At 38.6% G+C, this 24188-nt stretch overlaps 1 protein-coding gene across 1 annotated transcript in view; it reads right to left on the minus strand.

The window, feature by feature from the left end:
• Positions 1–19204: 19204 nt before the first annotated feature.
• The window catches only part of LOC126236784 (serine hydroxymethyltransferase), a 55336-nt gene continuing 50352 nt past the window's right edge, over positions 19205–24188 (minus strand). Inside the window, exon 9 of the mRNA XM_049946365.1 lies at positions 19205–19458. Within this exon, the coding sequence (XP_049802322.1) occupies positions 19292–19458 (167 nt within the window). The 3' untranslated portion in view covers positions 19205–19291. The remainder of the gene's footprint in view (positions 19459–24188) is intronic.

Below are 24188 nucleotides of genomic sequence, written 5' to 3' on the forward strand. Positions count from 1 at the left end.
GCACAAACCATACAAGATTTTCTGTAAGTCATCTGCACATGCAACTAATCCATTTATATTTTTGTTATGCACCCTCTGTAGTGCAAGGTCCACTACTACATTCAAAGACCATGGATCACAACTGACCCATGATAATAACCTTTCCCAGTAGCCTCTTGTCAATTCCTGCACAATTAATTACGTAGTTTTTTTGTGATCCATCTTATAAGCAATTCCTTTGGAGTCTCCAAGTTCATCCAATTACTAAAAGACAGGCATAAGAAATTCCCTAAACACCCTGTAAGATTAACCTTTGTTGTCATATACTTCTCTACATTGTATGTACTGTAACTAGTACATTCAGTAAGAATTGCTACAAATAAAGGAATTTGTAGGTTAACGTTAAAAATGACTGATAGAAGTCCATATATCAGTGGTTTGATTTCGTATAACAAGCTACCAAACTCTCTAAGAATGTACATGGGAAATGTTTTTAAAATAAAATTAAAATCTTTTCTAATAGAAAAATGTTTATATTCTTTCAATGAATTTTAAGATATTGATGAGGCATTAGCATATCAGTTGTAATGTGATAAATGTAAAAAATAGACATAAGAAGCAACAGCTACAGAATATAGTGTATTATATAAGTATAAATATAGCCATAGTATTAAGTTTGACATTTGCAAAAGCCATCATTACGATGGCTCCACGCAAAGGAAATGTAAATAAATAAATAAATAAATGTACAGCATGGTTTGAATTTTTGCTGAAAACTTGTTTCTTTCTCATTTATACAATGTTCGAGTCTCCACTATGGCATTTTTCTTGTTTTATTGGTATTCCTTGGTCTTCAGGAGGTTTCAGGATTGCAGCTGAATGACGTCAACTTCGCACCACAATATGTTGCCTGACAACCACTGAGCCATCAGAAGGTGAGTATTTTACACTGGAGAGTGTTAGTGCATGTTGCTAAGTTTTGGTATAAACTTCGATGCCAAGGCGCATGCACTTAGATTACCATGTCGAGTTTATCGCCCTCTTTAAATATTGCTCCCTCTATGTCATGCAGGCACATGCAAGATTGCATGTATGCCCTCTATGAAATTGTGGGTCCACAGAGTAAAATCAGATGCAAACAAATAAAATTAATCGTCATTAGATGTAAAAAAAAAAAAAAAAAATTCTGAAGAAATTACTGGGCCACTTGAGGCATCTAGTTCAATGCCACCATCACGATTAGTAAGACCTTCCACCTAAAATATTTCCATTGACTCCTTAATAAAATCACTGAAATAACACAGTTCTGTAATCTTAATAAAACCATTGAAATAACACTGTTCTGTAATGCCCTTTTCTCAGTGTACTTCTTATTCAAAAGTGAATATTTTGAATAAATTGACAAAGTTACCATGGTAGCCTTCTCTCCCCTCTGGTAACAAACTTTTTTTGTGGAAGACTTTGAGGAGAGGGCACTCAGTTTGGTGGAACTTGAACTAAAAGTCTTATGGCAATATATAGATCATACTTTTGTAGCGTGACGCCGCGGCAGAGAACTGCCACAATTTTTACAGTATCTGAATTCAGTCCACGAGAATATCCAATTTATGGTGGGTGTGGAAAAAGTTCACTGTCTACCCTTTCTAGACGTCTGAGTCAGTCAGATAGTGGATAGGTCTCTGGGGCCTTCCATTACTGTAAGCCTTTATGGATCCGTATTTGCAAAGGCTAGCAGCCACATCCCTTCAAAAACTACGTGCATGTTTCGACCATTTTTACACCAAGCACTTATTGTGTCTGATGGAGAGAGCCCCACAAAGGAGCAGGAACACCTAAAATTTACTTTCGAAGGTAATGGATATCCACCACGTCAGGTTAGTGCAGCTTTAAGGAGGAAAGAATGTGACCACTCAAAACATCTAGAGGAGAATCCGCTGTTCAGGTCCAGGACATTCCTTCCATATGATATTTCATTGAAATTGGGCAGAATCCTAAGCAAACATTATATTGATCTTCCAACCACCTACAAAGACTTGAGCTCTTCATGTTTCAGTAAAGGATGATCTGGATTTGCAAAAAAGACTGCAATTTACAGAATACCTTGCCAACGTGCAAACCAACATTGGTCAGACCAAATGCACAGTACATGAAAGGTGTCAGGCATAACCAAACCTTGTTTCTTCACAGGACATTCTATGGATTATTCTTCCATGGAAATCTTGGCTCTGATTCTATCTTTCTGGGCTTCAGTTATTAAAGAATCTGTGGAAATACATTTGGTGGAAGATCTTATTAATCGTGGTGGTAGCTTTCAACTGGATAAGCCATGGGACCTTGTGATTCTTTTAGTATTTTCAGGAACAAGATATTGTACTCCTAATTGTATGTCTAGTGACAAACTTATTTGCTGACACCTGAATTTTAACTCTGTGGCCCACAATTTGACAGAAAGCATGAATGTAATATCACCATTATGCACACACTAGTGTGTTATAGATGAAACAATATTTGAAGAGAGTGCTAAACTTTGACAGATGGTGCTCAAGCAGTGGTAACCTATGTGCATGCACATCTGTGCCAATTTTTAGTGCAAACTTAGCCATGTGCACCAGCAATCTCCAGTGTAAACCACTCATCTGAGGATGGATGAATAGTTGTCAGTCAAATTACTGTGGTGAGATGTCGATATTATCCGGCTGCAACCCCAGAACCTCATTGAATATTCATTACACTGGGAGAAACTTCAAGAATCACATCATTCAGTGGTTTTTCAGCACCCATTCTCTGTTATGGTGTTTCTTTACCTCTGCTTGAATAGCACATTAGTATATCTTTAGATTTATCTTTGAGTCCAAGTGTGAAGACAATCTGTAACCAGTGCTGTTTTTCTGTGGCAACACAGAAGGATGCGTACCCCTAAACTTTTTCGTCGACAAAGTAATTTTTTTACTATGTTGAGAACTTGGAAGAGTGCCAAAGATTTATTTCACGGACGTAAATTTGTTATTTCATTTTTTTGTGTTGGTAATTGCAATACGAACGATACCAGTGCAGTTTTTGGTGGGAAAATTGATGTCATTGACTGTTTCAAGCATTTCAAAGCTGCGGCAACCGTTCTCGACAACTGAATCGCTGGCAGCCAGTTTTAGAAGCATGTAGTGCCTTCGCCCGCTAATAGTGGGTGATGGTAGAGCTAAACGGATATGTGTACGCTCAAATCGCATGCTTCATTTGAGGTGATGTAAACTGAAGTGTTCGATGCCACTTTCTCTTGTATGTTTGTGTTTCTCGGTATCACCTGCTTCATTTGAGCTGTAAAGTCAACTGAAGAGTCCAATACGTTGCTTTTTTTTTTTTTTTTTTTTAGTTCGACATGTTTATGACGTCATGGCTAAAAACAGACAGGTGGTATCCCATGCTTCAGTTATAACTAATTTTCGCTGCATTATATCCCTTGTCGGAGTACCCTCAAACTTTTTTTAGAAAAGAAGCACTGTCTGTAACCCATTCTTAAAGTTTGTTTTTCAAGAGGGTCTTGTGTGTATTGATTTGATCTGACTCCCACTTCCATTTCTCATGTCTTTGGTTTGAAGCATACACAATAAAGCATATGCACTTTTTCCTGAAATATGCATTTCACTCCCAGTGTCTGTGATTACATCGTACTTTACAAAATACCTTGCGACATGATTAAGGCCTTGACATTTGGACCTTCACCTTGCACACAACAATGTTTTACCATTGGTGACTGAAACATCTAATACACTGTCTGATTATATGAAAAGGAAAATTCACTTGAGAAAACTGTAAATTAACAAGAAGTCAACACACACCTTCAGGAGGCGAAATTCGTAAGTACTGTGCTTAGACACATCTCAAAATAGAAAAAAAAAACTTAAGGAATTGTTAGTTCTTTCTTTGAGGAGGAACTTTGGTGAGCAGGTACTTGCTAGACGCCGAATTAGGTGTCAGTGAAACAGTGTTAACAAACCACATCTTAGTATTCAGTATACATCAGTAGTTGTGACATTCCACACAGCCAGTGCCCACAGGGTGTCGGTCATACACGCCTATTAAGTAGTGCTGAACAACATGTGGCTCATAGTCACAGGCAGGTGGCATCTGCATCAGTGACACCGCAAGGCCACTGACCGCAGTAGCCTCGGGAGTAGGCAGCCAGGGCGAGCATGACCACGATGTAGACTGCTGACAAAGGGAGCCCTGCCCGCAGTGGAGTATGTCCACAAGGACAGTGCAGGCAGCTGGAAATTTGTCCACATAAGTGGAACCACATGAGCAGCTCCATGTCCCTGATCACACCCAGCAATTTGAGGATATACTCTTTTCAAACGGAATTACCAAAGGAATGAAATGTGTATTGCTACCTCCAGTAGTGCTAGACAATCTGGAGTGGATCAATTCTTTCTGTGTCCTTGGGATAGCTGAAGGTGTTTCTTGTTTCCAGGATCCAAAATGAATTTTGCTAAAATAAAGGCAAATAGGATTACCTTGGATGGCATACACAACATTTTTTTGTGACTTAATGAATCTCATATGTTCCTGCAGTGATGTGTCGAGAGGAAGTCAGTGCAGTGTGAAGTTGTGATGTGTAAAAGGGTTGTTTGTCTATTTAGTCATTTTTGGAATTCTAGTTTGTTGTTCTCTTTGGCTTGGCAGTTTGTGCGAAAAAACCAAACTCTGACTCTCAGAAAACTTAATAATGCAGAAAAATTGTGCCTTTATTTTAACTTCCTCTTGCGATGCCTTTGTGAAAATACATTTGTTCAATACTACTGTATGGTGGAATGATCTATCTTTACAGGAAGCCCTCCTTACTGACTACTATAAGTTGGAATGGTTGCTGGAATTCAGAAACTAAGACATGACTTTGTTCTGCTCTTTTAAATTATCTCCTGGCAGTTATCTCTCAGTATTCAATATGTTGTGATTTTCGATTCATGAACTTTCTTGACCTCCACGGCACTGCGTGCATGAGAGATGGTCCCCTTATTGCAGCGTAACTCTACTCATTCCACCATGGGACAAGCGTTCTTCTAAGGTGTTCTGGAGACCATAGTTTAGGTATCTTCATGGCTGTACAAAACTGCATTGGATTTACGTTCTGTACTGTTCTGAAAACTTGTCTTGCCACGCAAATATAGCAAAACTTAACAATAATCCAATTTTGCCATCTGCTTCCACCTACTTCTCTCCAGGGAGGTGCATTCAGTTTGGTAAAGGGTTACTGAACACTATCTGCATGTGCTGGAGAGCAGGAGATGAAGTTAACAGCAAAAAATTACTCTGATGATGCGTCAAAATGCATTAGTCTCCCTTTAGTAAGAAGGCGTATTTCTCCTACTAGCAAGAGGCTTCCAAATCTTAGGGCATTGTTTTTTCTGTGATGCCTATAGCCCTGGAGTGCAAGTGTTTAGGACTGTATAAAGTAAGTTTCTTTTGAATGCATAAAAATGGGTATTTCTTCACGAGTCCTAAAGCCATTTTTATTCAGCTGTACAACTGAAGCCATTTAACATTGATATTTTTGTTTGTTACCTCTCATATAGTCATATCTTCCCATAGGCCGGTATTACACTATCAAATTTCTTTGTCAAAGATTTGATCAAAGATGTGATCCAATATTCCGTCCAATATATTTGACAAAGATCTTTGACGTAGCGCTACAAGGGGTATTACACTGTCATCAAATTTTTCGTCAAAGTTCAAGATGGCTGACAACAACTTGTTATTAACCGCAGCAGTTCTACGTACTCCAATTGCATTGTGTGCACAAGCGGAAAAGAAGTGGTGGGGGGGGGGGGGGGGGGGGGAGAATGGAACCATACATACGAGGTTGACAGTCTTAAAAGTCCTGGGATTACAACTTGATAATAAATTCAGTTGGGAGGAGCACACCACAGAACTGCAGAAACGCCTTAACAAATCTGTATTTGCAATTCGAGTGTTAGCAGACATAGGCAACATAAAAATGAAAAAGCTTGCATACTTTCATTCCATAATGTCATATGGGATAATATTTTGGGGTAAATCTTGAAGTCAAACAAAAGTTTTCAAGGTCCAAAAGCGTGTAATACGTATTATTTGTGGAGTAAATTCACGGACCTCCTGCAGAAACCTCTTCAAAGAACTGGGTATACTAACTACTGCCTCTCAGTATATTTACTTCTTAATAAAATTTGTCGTAAATAATATATCTCTTTTTCCAACAAACAACTCAGTTCATACATACAATACCAGGAACAAAAATGATCTGCACAAGGACTTAAAACCACGTACTTTAGTTCAAAAAGGGGTCCACTACTCAGGAACACTCATCTTCAATAATTTGCCAGGAAACATAAAAAATTTAGTTAGAAATAAAGATCAGTTTATCAGTTTAAAAGGAGCCTGAAAGACTTACTACTGGCCAACTCCTTCTACTCCATTGGCGAAATTTTTAATAGAAACAAATGATGTATTGTATTTATTCATACTATTAGTATTTTTATTTCAGCTTAAAAAAATCGACATGTTCCACATCCACGAGGATCTCCTCAGCACGGATCTATGGAACGAAAAACTAATCTAATCTGGGTGAAGCCGTGGGTTTTACGACGACACGATAAAAGCATTCAACAAAACTTGTTACGTGTGCTTACAGTGGAAGACGTCAAGTCGTACATCAATTACTTAAGAATAGATGAGCATACATTTCTGTATGTGCTCAATGAAGTGTATCCTCATATCACAGAGCACAATTTTCACTTAAGAACTGCTACATCTTCAGAAGACAGGCTCACTATAACACTCCGATTCCTTGCTACAGGAGAGGGTTAGGTTAGGTTAGGTCTCCAATCTTCTTAATCTATTTTAGTATTCAGGGTGCCTCACGTTGTAAAGCGCCTCATCAGCTTCAGACATCTCTATTAATTCTGTAGTTGTCGGCACACATCAATTGTATTTACCGGCAATGGTTATAAAAACACTACAGACGACAGAACGCTGCAGCGATGCTAGCGCTCCGCGTGGTAACATATTGCGTTGCAGTGAACAGAAGACAAGCGATTTCTTTGATCAAATATACGGCCTCGGCCTAGATTTGATCAAATATTGGACGACATTTGTCAAAGATCCCTATTACACTATCAAATATCTTTGACAAAGATATTGGACAAAGATATTGGACAAAGAAATTTGATAGTGTAATACCGGCCATATCAATAGAAAAACAATTGAGATGGTTGATTTAGCAGGACTCAGTGGTCAACTCATTATGACTTCATCAGGTATTGAAGTACCAAGATCAGTTGCCACTATTGTAATGTAGGCCTTAGTAAATGTTACATTTTTCCATTAAGTTCATTACAATTGCATCCTATATGTTTAAGAGGAGATGGTACACTGGATGTCACTGATTGCACAGTTCATGTCAGATACAGTTTTCTGCTCAGCCAGTGACCTATACCTTGGATGTGACAGCAGATTCAATTGTTGGTCTCCTTTTACAAAAGCCCAAGTGCTAGGGAACATATTCCATCTTATGACTATGTCTGCATAGTAGTAGATTTTTCTCTAGCCACCAATGAGCATTGTCTGCTCCAATGCAGATGATTATATGAACAGTTCAGACATACCAGAGGATGTACTTGTGGTACCAGGCTCATGAGCAGCCACAGTGGACTATCCACCAGTTTGATTGCCTTATATTTTGAAGTTAAGTGATCAAAGTTTTGACCCCTGCAATATGTGTTTGGGTTTGGGATATATGGCGGTAGGTGTAGAGATGGAAACACTAAAACCTATCTCGATATATTCAGCTTGAATAGGATATCTAGTCAAGGTAAAGTTACTAGACTTTTCTAATTTGCCCTTTATCATTCTTATATTTTTCACTTCTATGAATCCACCCTCCCCACTTTCATTCAGGTGTTATGAAGTGTTCTATACCATAACGTCAGTATAAGATGCAACACTTTACCAGGTGTACCAGTATGAAATGAGCGTTAAGATACAAATGTGTCGATAGGTAACATTTGTTGTGAACAAGCATTAATTTTTTTTTTATGTGGTTGGTACGACATCTGTCAAAGATATTTAGTATACATCAAGTCATGGAACAAGAAACATCATATGTTTTCATCGTGTTAATAATGTTGAATTTTGTACTTTGTACCAGAAAGTGATGATTTGCGGAAAGCATTAATTTTTTGTTTTCATTTGAAAAAAAGTGCTGCAGAGTCGCATTGAATGCTTGTCGAGGCATATGGGGATCCTGCTCTATCAGAAGCAACATGCAAAAGATGGTTTCAACGGTTCAGAAATAATGATTTTGATGTAAGAAATGAAGAACGTGGAAGACCACCAAAAAAAGTTCTAAGACACCGAATTGCAAGCAATATTGGATGAAGATGATACTTTGAGTCAGAAGCAAAGGGCAGCAATGCTAAATGTTGCACAACAAAAAATTTCTGACCGTTTGAAAGCTATGGGAAAGATCCAAAAGTGTGCAAAATGGGTACCACATGAATTGAATGAAAGACAGATGGAAAACCGAAAAACTATTTGTCAAATTTTGCTTCAAAGGCACGAAAGAAAATCAATTTTGCACCAAATTGGATTTATTTTAAGAATCCTAAATGGGAAAAATCATGGGTTAATCCGGGACAACCATCAACATCGACTGCAAAACCAGATCGATTCAGCAAGACGACAATGCTCTGCGTTTGGTGGGATCAGAAAGGTGTGGTGTATCATGAGCTTCTAAAACCCAGTGAAACTGTGAATATTAATCGCTACAGACAACAAATGATCAATCTGAACTATGCATTGATCGAAAAAAGACCAGAATGGGCCAGAAGAAAGACCAGAATGGGCCAGAAGACATGGCAAAGTAATTTTTTTACACGACAATGCACCAGCACACAAAGCAAAATTGGTTGAGGATACAATCAAAACACTTGGCTGGGAGCTGCTAACCCACCCGCCGTATTCACCAGACTTGGCCCCTTCCGACTACCATTTGTTTTCATAAATGGGACACGCATTGGCTGAGGAACACTTCGATTCCTACCAAGAAGTCAAAAATTGGGTGTCTGATTGGTTTGCTTCAAAAGACGAACATTTCTATTGGCGTGGTGTCCACAAATTGCCAGAAAGGTGTCAAAATGTATAGAAAGCAATGGTCAGTACTTTGAATAAAATGTTTTTACTTTTCAATTCAAAATTAGTGTTTCATTTTCACAAAAAAACGCTCATTTCATACTGGTAATCCTGGTAGTTACAAATGAGAGACTTATGCACGTTTGTTTTACTGCTTATTCACGGACACTATTAATTCTGAGAGAGATTACTGTCCTGATTGGAGGCAAATGTTTCCAGTACCATAGTAGAACGATGTATCTACATCTCTGCTCCACAAGCCACTTTCCAGTGTGTGCCACCATCTTCATGCCCTTTTGCACTTACTAAACAAACCTAAGACAAAATGTACAACTCTTCTTTGGATCCCTTCTATATCTACCATCAATCAATCTGGTAAGGGTTGCACAGTAGTACTCAAGAATCAATCAACAAGGATTTTGTAAACTACCTCTTTCATGAGCGGACTAGACTTTCTGAGAATTCTTCCATTAAATCTGTCTGGCATCTGGCTTTTCTCCAATTAGTTTCATGTGGTTGCACTTAAAACCACTTTGTACACGTACTCCCAGATATTGAATAGATGTGAGTGCGTCCAGTGATTGATTGATAATCATACAATCATAGAATAACAGGTTTTCTTACCTATTAATGCACATATGTTACATTCGAGTATGTAGAAGGTCAATTGCCAATCCTGTGCCAAGGTGTCAGTTCTTTGCAGGTCATTCTTGATTTATCTACAGCTTTCTGGCACTGTGATTTCCAGAGTTCAAAATATTTTATATCAATATCTACAAGAAGCCTGGGGAGTTTCTTTACCCCCTTTCATGTGTGCATTTTTTGTAGTGACTCAGTAAAGTTAATTTTTTTGGTATTGTATTACAATATTGTAATCAAATGACTATATTTCATTTTTTATATTTTTTTTTAAATTGTGGTTCAGGACCAAAAACTATGGTGGTATGTATATCACCACAGCACCTTTGTGGCTCTTATTTTGGTGGCATGTGTATTTCTCGCTGTAGAAACAAAGCAATTTTTTCCAAATTCGCAAGTGACCAAAGTTGTGATATTGTGACAAACAAAAACGGATTGTTGTGTAAGTTTTCATACTCCTGGCAACAGTATGCTACCACAAGATGTCAGCCACATCCAAAGGTGGTACAACATATTCCCAAAAACTATGTAAAACTACTAAGTTGCTCTACATTCTTTGAGAAACTACCTTGGTGGTAATCATACTGCCCAAGAGCCTTCAGAACAATATTATTTGGTGGGAAGTATAATTCCCACAGCCCTAAAAGCTATATTTCACAACAAACAGAAACTACAGCTGGTGCAGCAGACTATAGTAACAATAAATGCCAAGAGTATGCAGAAGTGGTATGACTTATCTCTAGCTATAAATGCAGTTAAGAAATACAGTTGCTGTTAAGTATATCCCCCATGACCCGTGAAAGGCCATCCACCTCATTAGCATATAGCACATTTTGATGTAAAGAGATATTAATTTTTTTACTTGATTGTAATTCTGGATGGTGTTTCAGTTAAACTAATATTAGCAGGATTAAGAAGTTTTAATTAGATAAGGAAATCTGGATGATTGCCAGTCCTGTTGATGACATTGATACATGGCATATCGGGCTTGCACCTTCTCAAAATGTTTGAATTTCCATATGGCACTTATGCATTTGGTCCCATTGTTGGAAATGACAATGCTTGGGTGCAACCTGTACTTAAAAAGTGAGCACTACATACCTCAACTGATATTTCTGTATTTCGTGAAGTATTGCATAATGGTATTTATGAAGTTTTTCATGTGCCATTATTTTAAATGCTGTAAGTTGTCAAAAAACACACACATGTGGCTGGTTTAGCACTGACCTAAAAAAGAATGAGCCAATTACTCTACAACACATTAAATTCTTCAGTCAAATACTTTGGCTGGAGTCCATACAGAACAGAAACTTTTTAAAGATTTATCACACTGGTTTCAGCTAAAGCACAGAGAGCCACCACTCACTTCAATTTGTAGTGATCCTCTGGTCAGGTAAAAAGTTACGTAACTCTACTGAAATATGGCATACCAACTACGTACACTGTTGTAGTTGTTGTTGTGGTCTTCAGTCCTGAGACTGGTTTGATGCAGCTCTCCATGCCACTATCATGTGCAAGCCTCTTCATCTCCCAGTACTTACTGCAACCTACATCCTTCAAAATCTGCTTAGTGTATTCATCTCTTGGTCTCCCTCTACGATTTTTACCCTCTACACTGCCATCCAATGCTAAATTTGTGATCCCTTGATGCCTCAGAACATGTACTACCAATCGGTCCCTTCTTTTTGTCAAGTTGTGCCACAAACTCCTCTTCTCCCCAATTCTATTCAATACCACCTCATTAGTTATGTAATCTACCCATCTAATCTTCAGCAGTCTTCTGTAGCACCACATTTCAAAAGCTTCTATTCTCTTCTTGTCCAAACTATTTACCATCCATGTTTCACTTCCATACATGGCTACACTCCATACAAATACTTTCAGAAACGACTTCCTGACACTTAAATCTATACTTGATGTAAACAAATTTCTCTTCTTCAGAAACACTTTCCTTGCCATTGCCAGTCTAAATTTTATATCCTCTCTACTTCAACCATCATCAGTTATTTTGATCCCCAAATAGCAAAACTCCTTTACTACTTTAAGTGTCTCCCCAAATAGCAAAACTCCTTTACTAATTTAAGTGTCTCATTTCCTAATCTAATTCCCTCAGCATCACCCGACTTGATTCGACGACATTCCATTATCCTCGTTTTGCTTTTGTTGATGTTCATCTTATATCCTCCTTTCAAGGCACTGTCCATTCCGTTCAACTGCTCTTCCAAGTCCTTTGCTGTCTGTAACAGAATTACAATGTCATCGGCGAACCTCAAAGTTTTTATTTTTTCTCCATGGATTTTAATACCTACTCAGAATTTGTCTTTTGTTTCCTTTACTGCTTGCTCAATATACAGATTGAATAACATTGGGGAGAGGCTACAACCCTGTCTCACTCCCTTCCCTTTCATGCCCCTCGACTCTTATAACTGCCATCTGGTTTCTGTACAAATTGTAAATAGCCTTTCGCTCCCTGTATTTTACCCCTGCCACCTTCAGAATTTGAAAAAAAGAGTATTCCAGTTAACATTGTCAAAAGCTTTCTCTAAGTCTACAAATGCTAGAAACATAGGTTTGCCTTTCCTTCATCTTTCTTCTAAGATAAGTCGTAAGGTCAGTATTGCCTCACGTATTCCAACATTTCTACGGAATCCAAACTGATCTTCCCAGAGGTCGGCTTCTACTAGTTTTTCCATTCGTCTGTAAAGAACTCGCGTTAGTATTTTGCAGCTGTGACTTATTAAACTGATAGTTCGGTAATTTTCACATCTGTCAACACCTGCTTTCTTTGGGATTGGAATTATTATATTCTTCTTGAAGTCTGAGGGTATTTCGCCTGTCTCATACATCTTGCTCGCCAGATGGTAGAGTTTTGTCTGGACTGGCTCTCCCAAGGCCGTCAGTAGTTCTAATGGAATGTTGCCTACTCCCGGGGCCTTGTTTCGACTAAGGTCTTTCAGTGCTCTGTCAAACTCTTCACGCAGTATCTTATCTCCCATTTTGTCTTTATCTACATCCTCTTCCATTTCCATAATATTGTCCTCAAGTACATCGCCCTTGTATAGACCCTCTATATACTCCTTCCACCTCTCTGCTTTCCCTTCTTTGCTTAGAACTGGGTTTCCATCTGAGCTCTTGATATTCATACAAGTGGTTCTCTTTTCTCCAAAGGTCTATTTAATTTTACTGTAGGCAGTATCTATCTTACCCCTAGTGAGATAAGCCTCTACATCCTTACACTTTTCCTCTAGCCATCCCTGCTTAGCCATTTTGCACTTCCTGTCGATCTCATTTTTGAGACTTTTTAATCCTTTTTGCCTGCTTCATTTACTGCATTTTTACATTTTCTCCTTTCATCAATTAAATTCAATATTTCTTTTCTTACCCAAGGATTTCTACTAGCCCTCGTCTTTTTACCTACTTGATCGTCTGATGCCTTCACTACTTCATCCCTCAGAGCTACCCATTCATCTTCTTCTGTATTTCTTTCCCCCATTCCTGTCATTTGTTCCCTTATGCTATCTCTGAAACTCTGTACAACCTCTGGTTTAGTCAGTTTATCCAGTTCCCATCTCCTTAAATTCTCACCTTTTTGCAGTTTCTTCAGTTTTAATCTCCAGTTCATAACCAATAGATTGTGGTCGGAGTCCACGTCTGCCCCTGGAAATGTCTTTCAATTTAAAACCTGGTTCCTAAATCTCTGTCTTACCATTATATAATCTATCTGATACCTTTTAGTATCTCCAGGATTCTTCCATGTATACAACCTTCTTTTATGATTCTTGAACGAAGTGTTAGCTATGATTAAGTTATGCTCTGTGCAAAATTCTACCAGACGGCTTCCTCTTTCATTTCTTACCCCCAATCCATATTCACCTACTATTGTTTCCTTCTCTCCCTTTTCCTACTCTCGAATTCCAGTCACCCATGACTATTAAATTTTCGTCACCCTTCACTATCTGAATAATTTCTTTTATTTCATCATACATTTCATCAATTTCTTCGTCATCTGCAGGGCTAGTTGGCATATAAACTTGTACTACTGTAGTAGGCGTGGGCTTCGTGTCTATCTTGGCCACAATAATGTGTTCACTATGCTGTTTGTAGTAGCTTACCCGCACTCCTATTTTTTTATTCATTATTAAACCTACTCCTGCATTACCCCTATTTGATTTTGTATTTATAACCCTGTATTCACCTGACCAAAAGTCTTGTTCCTCCTGCCACCGAACTTCACTAATTCCCACTATATCTAACTTTAACCTATAGAATTCCCTTTTTAAATTTTCTAACCTACCTGCCCGATTAAGGGATCTGACATTCCACACTCCGATCCGTAGAACACCAGTTTTCTTTCTCCTGATAACGACACACAGACTTATGAATGAGATCAATCTGGCTGCATGACTTTAACAAGAAACACCAGGGTCAGATGATTGATTTCACATTCAGCAGCTTGTCTCTCAACCCCAATCATGCTCCCTCCAACTGACAACTGCCTGACCCGACCCGAAAGCAGGATTACAGCGTGTAAGAAGCGGAACACTGTTCGACACTGCAACTCTACGCAGTTCCTTGTCTGTTATATCAGTGTGCTCATTTTCCTTTATCCCTGTATGCCTCATTACCCAGCATGTTGCAACCTCCTTCCTTTGCTGTTGAAACATAGGGGTCTCCTGTGTATTATGAATCATTTTCAGGGACTGGGGTATCAGGGTTGATGAGTAACTTCTTGTTGTAGTCTTCCCTCATCTGTTCCAAAGCCTTTAGAATCATGCTCAAATGTGTGCAGAATCCTTCCTTACTCTTTCCGATCAGGCCTTGGAATGTCAAACGATACGGAACAACAAACCCACATATATAGTCCTCAGCCAGTAGGTTTGACTGGATGCAGATGTGAAGGGTCATGTTGTCAGCATACCGCTCTCCTGGTTGTCGTCAGTTTTCATTACCAGAATGTGTGTGATATATTATTAGTATATTAAGTGGTATGTGAACCCTAAAGAAATGATCGAGGAAAACTACTGACAAGGGAACCTCCCCATCGCACCCCCCTCAGATTTCATTATAAGTTGGCACAGTGGATAGGCCTTGAAAAACTGAACACAGATCAATCGAGAAAACAGGAAGAAGTTGTGTGGAACTATGAAAAAATAAGAAAAATATACAAACTGAGCAGACCATGCGAAGATAGCCAACATCAAGCATGATCTGCTCGCAGCAGCGCCATGGTCCCGTGGTTAGCGTGAGCAACTGCGGAACGAGAGGTCCTTGGTTCAAGTCTCCCTCGAGCGAAAAATTTTTCTTTATTTTCGCAAAGTTATGATCTGTCCATTCGTTCATTGACGTCTCTGTTCACTGTAATAAGTTTAGTGTCTGTGTTTTTCGACCGCACCGCAAAACCGTGTGATTAGTAGATGAAAGAATGTGACTCTTCAATGAGAACCGAAAACATTTGATCGCAAGGTCATAGGTCAACCGATTCCTCCACAGGAAAACACGTCTGATATATTCTATACGACACTGGTGACGGCATGTGTGTCACATGACAGGAATATGTTGTCGACCCACATAACTTGTACACTTGGCGAATGGGTAAAAACATTCTTCTACGTTGCCCGATTTAGGTTTTCTTGTGGATGTGATAATTACTCCCAAAAAAGTGATGAAAACATAAGAGTTTGTCACATAAACTGCAAAAAATGAATCCAACAGTTTCACAGTCGCTCATTTTACCTTGTGCTCTGTTAAAACATATGTTTTTAACGTTTTCAAATTTTTCCATGTGTAGACCGTCAAATCCTGCATATGTCCAAGCAAATCTGAAAATGTCCTGGAATTTTGGAGAGCGAAGTTGATTATGTGTGAGTGCCTGAACTTTGATAATTGTCTGAAAATTAAAATTTTCGCTGAAAGGAAGATTTGAACCAAGGACCTCTCGCTCCGCAGCTGCTCACGCTAACCACGGGACCACGGCGCTGCTGGCTGGAGTCTCTCCCAGATGTTGCCTATACTTCGCATGGATTACTCAGTTTGTATATTTTGCTTAATTTTTCAGAGTTCCACACAACTTCTTCCTGTTTTCTCGATTGATCTGTGTTCAGTTTTTCAAGGCCTATCCACTGTGCCAACTTATAACTAAATCTGAGGGGGGTGCGATGGGGAGGTTCCCTTGTGAGCAGCTGAGGGAGTTCTGACCCATCTTGGTACATAAAATTAAAGTAGTTGCATAACATAAAATAATGGTACACTAAAATACAAAAATAGCATTTAGAGTAGGCTATTTTCTTTTCTATGGTTAGTCAATTTAAAAATAATTCTAGCCCTCTTAGGAGGTTAAGTTGGTGACTGATTTCCAGTCTTGGAACAGCACAGCCATCTTAATGAATCTCAAATGTTCTCTACACTTGTAGACAATTTCATAGAAAGTCACACCACAAGTGGGCAACAATGATATGGTTGCAAGTGCCTGGTATTCAGAATGTATTTTGTATGTTTCTCACACCACGAGTAATCACTACCTGATGTGAACTGGTGAAATGCAGCCTCAGTGCACTGGCTAGGACTGGTACTTGTTCTAAATAATGATTAATTTCAAGTTTTTGATAAAAATAGCAGTGTAATAATACAAGGGGTAGGAGTAGTTCTCCCCTCCCTCCCCCCTCCAAAGAGCTGTTTTTCTTCTAATGTATATATACATGTATAAGGTAATCAAGTAGTTCCAATAATTATCACTGTGAACAGATTAGCACTAAAGTGGCATGCACGTAAGAAGGCGACAATACATGTTCTACTCATACGCGACTCAACTGCGCATTCACAAGAGCCCGCCCGCAACTGCTCAAACGAATCTAATATAAGCAGCTGTCATGTCACGCTCATCAGAGACAATTTGTTGTTAGGAAGCATTGCATAGTCTTCCTAAAGCCTTTGACACACTTTGCTGTTGGCAAACGCTTGTATGAGCACTGTGTTTTATTGTTGTGTATGGCATATTTCCTTTGCGACTGAAGTTTTATTTTCGTTTTATTCTCTTTTTCATGTTTTGTTGTTGCACTATTATTCTGCAGAAGCAGGATACAGTAATATCCTTCTCAGAGTATTAGTTCTTACCAGTCAAAATAACAAAAAGTTAACTGAAAACTAAAACAATGAAAAATTCCCGGAATTCTAAAAAAATCTTGGGTTTTTCCCAGTTTTCTCCTGGATGAAAAAATTCCCGGGTTTTTCCCAGATCTCCCAGGTTGTATACACCCTAAATAGTCTGCAGTAGCTGCTTCTGCATGTTAATGTATAACTTGACTTTTTCCATATCACTGAAGACTCTCCTTCATGATGTGTTAATGAATGACTCAACCAACCAACATATTCTGGTAACAACAGTGTGTTTACACAAGTATAAATGTAGCTGTCTCAAACTTGCAATTGACCCACATAAACATTTTTACACTATGATTCATCGGGTAAGTGTCAGACAACAGATCCTCAAGGTCCAGTCATCAATCCATCCTAGGAATTTTTCCTGTCACTTTTTAATTCTTTTACTTCTGTCAATGACCTGTAATGATGAAAAAAATCAAGTTGTTCTGTAGTTTGCAGAAACATAGGCCCACTTTAAAACTCTTCTCAACCAAAGGTTTCCTTCTGTACACCGCAAAGCACTTTCACTATGGAATAGCAAGACAATAAGCACCTCTTGTGACATTTCAATATGAACAAAACATTCTGATACTGTACATGTTCTGTTAGTTAATCTCTTCAGTGCTGTCATTCTTGGCGTAGTCCCCCCACCCTCAAGATATCTTTTGGTTGGCAGGGGGTTTTAACACATGGTAGTCATTCAGAATTCCCTCAAAAACCTGCCAGTAATCAATACTTAAGAAACTTGCTCATACCTCCATTCACCACCTCAGGAACTGGAACAGAAAAAAATAGCCTATAAAGGGTCAGACCCTCTGAAAGGCATCATTTTTAGCCAAGTCAACAGTAGAAAATTCAACCACTGCACCAGCAGTGTCACTGAAATTGGCCAGACATACCCCACTCCAGTTTCCAGCAAATACCTGTGGTGCTTGTTATCACATTTTGCAAATTGCTTACACATTATCTTTACATCATGTTTGCAATTTACATAAAATTTTTTAGTCCACAGACAAATATATGGTAGAAGACTGTACAGTCTGCCCATTTGGCTTTGTTGTAGTTCTTTGATACTTGTGAGGGTAGACATCTCAAATGGCTGCCCCCGAGGTTGAAGGCAAGAGAGAATAAGTAATACATTTGCAGTTACCACTTATCGTTCCCTGCTATCTAATCCCTGGCATATTATTTGATATGTTGTCCCCATTTAATTCCTGCCTCAGTACTATTCATTGTCTTTTTCTTACCAAAGCAAAACAGATACAAAAAGTTTATCATATTTTGAGTAGTTGCCACTTTATGTCCTACCAATAAGAAATAAGGGGAGTTGTGTATACAATGGACCCTTTTTCATTAGTTTTTGTTTCGTTTTTACTTCTGGAGCTGAAGAGGACAGAAATAATTTTTTGCAGTCTATGCAAAAATGTTATCTTTAATAAAAAGTGTAATTATAATCACAAAATATTACAACACTATTACAATCTATTAAGTAGTATCATTTCTAAAGAGTCAGTATCACAAACATAAAAGCATACCACAACTGTTATACAGGTGGAAAAAGATCTTACTTTTTTGTTCAGCCTTTAACTAATAAGAGACTTCCTTTAGGGCCACATTTTATCAATTAATGAGCAATTCAGTCATTTCGGTTATATATATGTCATTCTTGAGCAATCTACTTTGAGCTCTCTGAAGATGGCAAGGCTTTGGATGGCTTAAACTAAAGCCTATGCTTTTTGTTGTAGAGCCTGTTAGTTACATCCTCTCTGCATAGTCTAAACTGCAACAGTTTTCGGCTACAGTTGGTTCATACCGCTGTAGCATCAGTACCATAAGCAAGTGGAAATTCACTGTGTTCAATGCTTACATGATAAATGGAAACTGTAAAAATTACCACTAAATCATTTATTATATCTGCTGCTATACTTTAAAATTTGATGAAGAATGCTGAATTTACTTAATTTAGAATTCTTGACTCTGACATGGCATATCACGGGTTAATAAAATAGACACAACGTAGATGTCAAACAGGGCATGAGGGAGCAGATACTTCTACTAATTGTAATTTCTCAGAGAAAATCCGTATTATGCCAGTAATTTAGTGTTTTGTTTCTGAATGCTAGAGAGCATAGCAACTGACCAGGTTTGCATGTCTCATAACTAAATGTGACTTTTTTTAAAAAAATTGGCTTCTATTTTAACAAATTTTGAAGAAGTAATTGTAATAAATACCTAATACATGTACTTTATCTTAACTGCAACAGACAGTTGATAACTAATTACAAATAAATGGCACATGCAATTTGTTTTTAGTAAATTCCACATTTTTCAGAATACATTATGGCATCATTCTTACACGAATAAGTTTCAGACTAGCTCAATAATCTGGGTAACCAGGCAGAGAAAATTTTCTGGCAAAGGTTTCCACTTCTTCTCGTAGTGCCTTCACCTTTGGCACAATGTTGGTATCTGTCGCCAAAACTCGCTTGAAGTCTACCATCTTTGGCCCAGATATGGTGGTTATGTCTTTTGCAAGCTTCAGTCCTGTTGTAGAAAATTACAATGACACTTTAAATATATTTGGTGGTCGTGACGATTACACACAGTAACACAAACATTAAAAACTCGACTACTCAGGTATTATTTTTTACTTACGGATAATAAAGTACACAAATTTTCGGTATACGAGATACTTTGGTGGAGATGGAGGGACAGGTAAGATTAAATGGAGTAGAACTGAGTAAACTGAAGTGTGGAGAAAAAATAAAGACCAGAAAGAGTTACAATCGGGGTGTTTACTACGAATGAACAGAACTGGGAGGAAATTAATGTGTAGGCATTATTGTAGACAAGAAATTGAAAATAATATTACCGATACTGAAGGACTCTCAGACAGAATAAATAGCAAGACTTTATTTTCAAACGATATACAGTCTGTGCACCTACGTGCTCTTATTTTGATAAGGATGCACAAAATATCTACAAAGAGCTGTAGAAAGTCACAAGCGAAATCACATCTGACTACAAGATAATTCAGGTAAAAACTTTTATATGATACCAGAAATGGCAGAATTTGCCAATAGGAACAACATATTTGTTCCCAGCACATTCCTCCCAAATAAATATAGAAAATGAACTTAGCTAGAACTGAAACCCACAGGAATTCTGCTCAGTGGCACCAGAGTTAGGGGCCAGACACTCTCAGAAGACACAAGAACTGAAATGGAGGATAGGAAATAATAATTGCTGAACCTGTTTTAAAATTTTCCTTCACAAAGAAAATTCCAGGAGTACTGTCCCAGTTTAATTCTTGTGCCACTCCAAAAATGGGTAGTATAGATATTAGAGTCAGCAGTACAGAGAAACAGTTAGAATAACTGAAATTCAACCAAGTACCAAGATGCAATTGAGTCTTCTGACAATTGAGTATGCCGTAAACAGTTGTTCTAATCCAGAAACTTGTTTTTATCTATGTCATTTGTAACTCTTTTCGCTATTATGGACTGTGGAAGATGGCTGATGACATTTTCAGACTTTGTGCTAGAATTTTTGCTAAACCTTAGACTGCAGTATTCTCAGGTCCTATAAAATATTGTATGGAATTTGCAGCTGAGGTATCCCCCCCCCCCAAATGTAATATACCACAAAGAGGTACTTCAAACAGAGTTACCTCCTCTATGCTATCCAGCATGGATTCCAAAACTACTGGAAACCTACTTTGCAGTTTTCTCGTGAAGTCCTGAACAACATGGATCGTGGCAGTCAGACTGATGCAGTATTTCCTGATTCCTAAAAAGTCTGACTCCATACCATATAATTGTTACTAATGGTTATTAATGAAAGTATAATCATAGAGACAGTGGTGTAGCAAGGGGGAGGGGGGGGGGGGGGTATGGGGTTCTATCATGGTCTGGGCATCACTTCCATAGAGGTGCCAAATAATCTCCAAGACAAACAATATTTTCCGGAAAATATATAATAATGGGAATAAATTCTATATATTATATTACAGTACAGGTTTCTCGAAGAGGAGGAGGGGGGGGGGGGGGGTGCCAATAAAATGTAGTGTCATACCCCAGGTGCCAAAATGAGGGGGGGAGGGGGAAATAAAGTATAGTGTCACACCCCGGGAGCCAAACGGGAGGGGAGTTACTGTTGGACATAGAACTAACATCCAGCATGCTCCATGGAAACTGTATGGGGACTCTTGCTGCACAAACATCAAGTAAGACCTCAATAAAATTTCAGAGTGGTGGAAAGCTTAGTAACTTACTTTAAATGTCCAGAAACATAAAATTGTGCCCTTCACGAATCGAAGCAACACAGTATCCTACAACTGCAATATCAGTGAGTCACAACTGCAATCATTTGACTTGTACAAATACCTGGTATCAAATTTTTTAGGGATATGAAATTAAATGACCACAGACATTCAGTCATAGGTAAAGCAGGTGTCACACTTTGACTCATTGGCAGTACACTAGAATCAGGAGATACTGAATGTACACAAAAAAGGGTGGCATTAATGGTCACATTTGTTTACCCACAGGCAACTAACATGGAGATGGTGAAGGAATTGAACTGAACACACGCAAACTACCCCATGAAAGCCTACTTGCAAAGTTTCAAGAAACAACAGCGAGTGAGGAATCGAGGAAGGTACTATAGCTCCTTACCTATCACTCCTGTGGGTACTTCAAAGACAAGACTAGAGTAATTACAGTGCACACAGATGAATTTAAGCAATATTATTCCCACACTCCATATGTAAATAGAATGGAATGGAATGCAGCCCTAGTAAGTAGTTTGCAGACTGTTCAGGTATATAAACTTGAACTACATTTTATTAAACAATAAAGAAATTGTATGAGGTACGATTGTTCTGAATAACTACAATTTAAAGTGGTCATAGACTCACGATACAGAGTTAAAAGAGACTCACCTGGTGTCAAATTAGAACTATAGATTCTTCTGAGAATATATATTTTAAGAGGATTAACTTAATCCCCCAAGTTCAGCATCTCAGAAACTATAGCTCTCTCTCTCTCTCTCTCTCTCTCTCTCTCTCTCTCTCTCTCACTCACACACACACACACACACACACACACACACACACACACACACACACACACACACAAAAAAAAGAGGGAGAGAGAGAGAGAGAGAGACTTAGCTGTTGCACAGATTTAACTCTAGTAAAAAAAAGTTGTGGTAAGTACAGAATATTCAGTTATTTTCTAGTAGTGTTTATCACATTATATTTTGGACTTCATTCTCATGAACTTAACAACCTATTTGAGTGTTATTAGAAACCTTGATAGCCAATGAATGTGACTGCCACGGCTAGGCCATAGTAAGGGATGATAAATTTAAACCTCATATCAATTAATTACTAACATGAACAGGGAATACATCAAACTGAATGAAAACAACTAATGTTGGTGCACCGAAGGAATATCTTTCGGCAATGAACTCTTGCTATGTAGACGAATTCTATAAGCTACTTTAAGAACCAATACGCCCATTAAATACTCCAAATATGCAGGAGAGCAAGGGTTTCACATGGATTTTCACACATCTTTATGCATATTTTGGATACTATTTTCGTAATCAGAGACAAAGAGTTACATATCCGTGAAAAGCATTAACTAACTATTAGCAACTGATTGACAAAACTGAAAACATCTGGGTGTGAGCATGACAACTGTTCTGTAGCAACAAAATGAAAATATTCAGGCCACGTACATGTTTGTTTTCCAAATGGTAGTAAGTTCAGCTACAAAATGTTTTGCTTCATCTCTGTTATAGTTGTTTGTACAAAATCTTAGACTTGGCTGCTGAGAGTAACACTATTCTCACAAAGTTTTGTAGAGAAAAACTTTTAATATGGACTGATGTGCCAAAATATAATGACTACTGCCCACCGTGAGACTGAATACCGACTGGTGGTATTGCAGGCATGTGAGATGGTAAGGAAAGTGTGTAAGCAGAACACAGATTGAGAACCATTCCAACGACAATACAGGCCACAACCAGGAAAATCCATTGACATAACTGACTTTGACAAAGGACAGATTGTTATGGACCAGCACAAGGGAGTGATCTTCTCAGAAAAGGAGAAGGTGGTCAGCTGTTTGTGTGCTACTGTTGTGAACATCTGTGGTAAGCAGCTGAAGGACATGAGTATGGGACAATGTGTTGGATATCCACAACTCATCACAGAATGTCAAGGTCAGAGGCTTGCACACTCAGTACAGCAGGATGGGTAGCAATCTACATCTACATCTACATCTATACTCCGCGAGCCACCTTACGGTGTGTGGCGGAGGGTACTTATTGTACCACTATCTGATCCCCCCTTCCCTGTTCCATTCACGAATTGTGCGTGGGAAGAACGACTGCTTGTAAGTCTCCGTATTTGCTCTAATTTCTCGGATCTTTTCGTTGTGATCATTACGCGAGATATATGTGGGCGGTAGTAATATGTTGCCCATCTCTTCCCGGAATGTGCTCTCTCGTAATTTCGATAATAAACCTCTCCGTATTGCATAACGCCTTTCTTGAAGTGTCCGCCACTGGAGCTTGTTCTGCATCTCCGTAACGCTCTCGCGCTGACTAGATGTCCCCATGACGAATCGCGCTGCTTTTCGCTGGATCATGTCTATCTCTTCTATTAATCCAACCTGGTAAGGGTCCCATACTGATGAGCAATACTCAAGAATCGGACGAACAAGCGTTTTGTAAGCTACTTCTTTCGTCGATGAGTCACATTTTCTTAGAATTCTTCCTATGAATCTCAACCTGGCGCCTGCTTTTCCCACTATTTGTTTTATGTGATCATTCCACTTCAGATCGCTCCGGATAGTAACTCCTAAGTATTTTACGGTCGTTACCGCTTCCAATGATTTACCACCTATGGCATAATCGTACTGGAATGGATTTCTGCCCCTATGTATGCGCATTATATTACATTTATCTACGTTTAGGGAAAGCTGCCAGCTGTCGCACCATTCATTAATCCTCTGCAGGTCTTCCTGGAGTACGTACGAGTCTTCTGATGTTGCTACTTTCTTGTAGACAACCGTGTCATCTGCAAATAGCCTCACGGAGCTACCGATGTTGTCAACTAAGTCATTTATGTATATTGTAAACAATAAAGGTCCTATCACGCTTCCTTGCGGTACTCCCGAAATTACCTCTACATCTGCAGATTTTGAACCGTTAAGAATGACATGTTGTGTTCTTTCTTCTAGGAAATCCTGAATCCAATCACA

This window comes from Schistocerca nitens, chromosome 2, assembly GCF_023898315.1.
Source record: "Schistocerca nitens isolate TAMUIC-IGC-003100 chromosome 2, iqSchNite1.1, whole genome shotgun sequence".
Taxonomy (NCBI): domain Eukaryota; kingdom Metazoa; phylum Arthropoda; class Insecta; order Orthoptera; family Acrididae; genus Schistocerca; species Schistocerca nitens.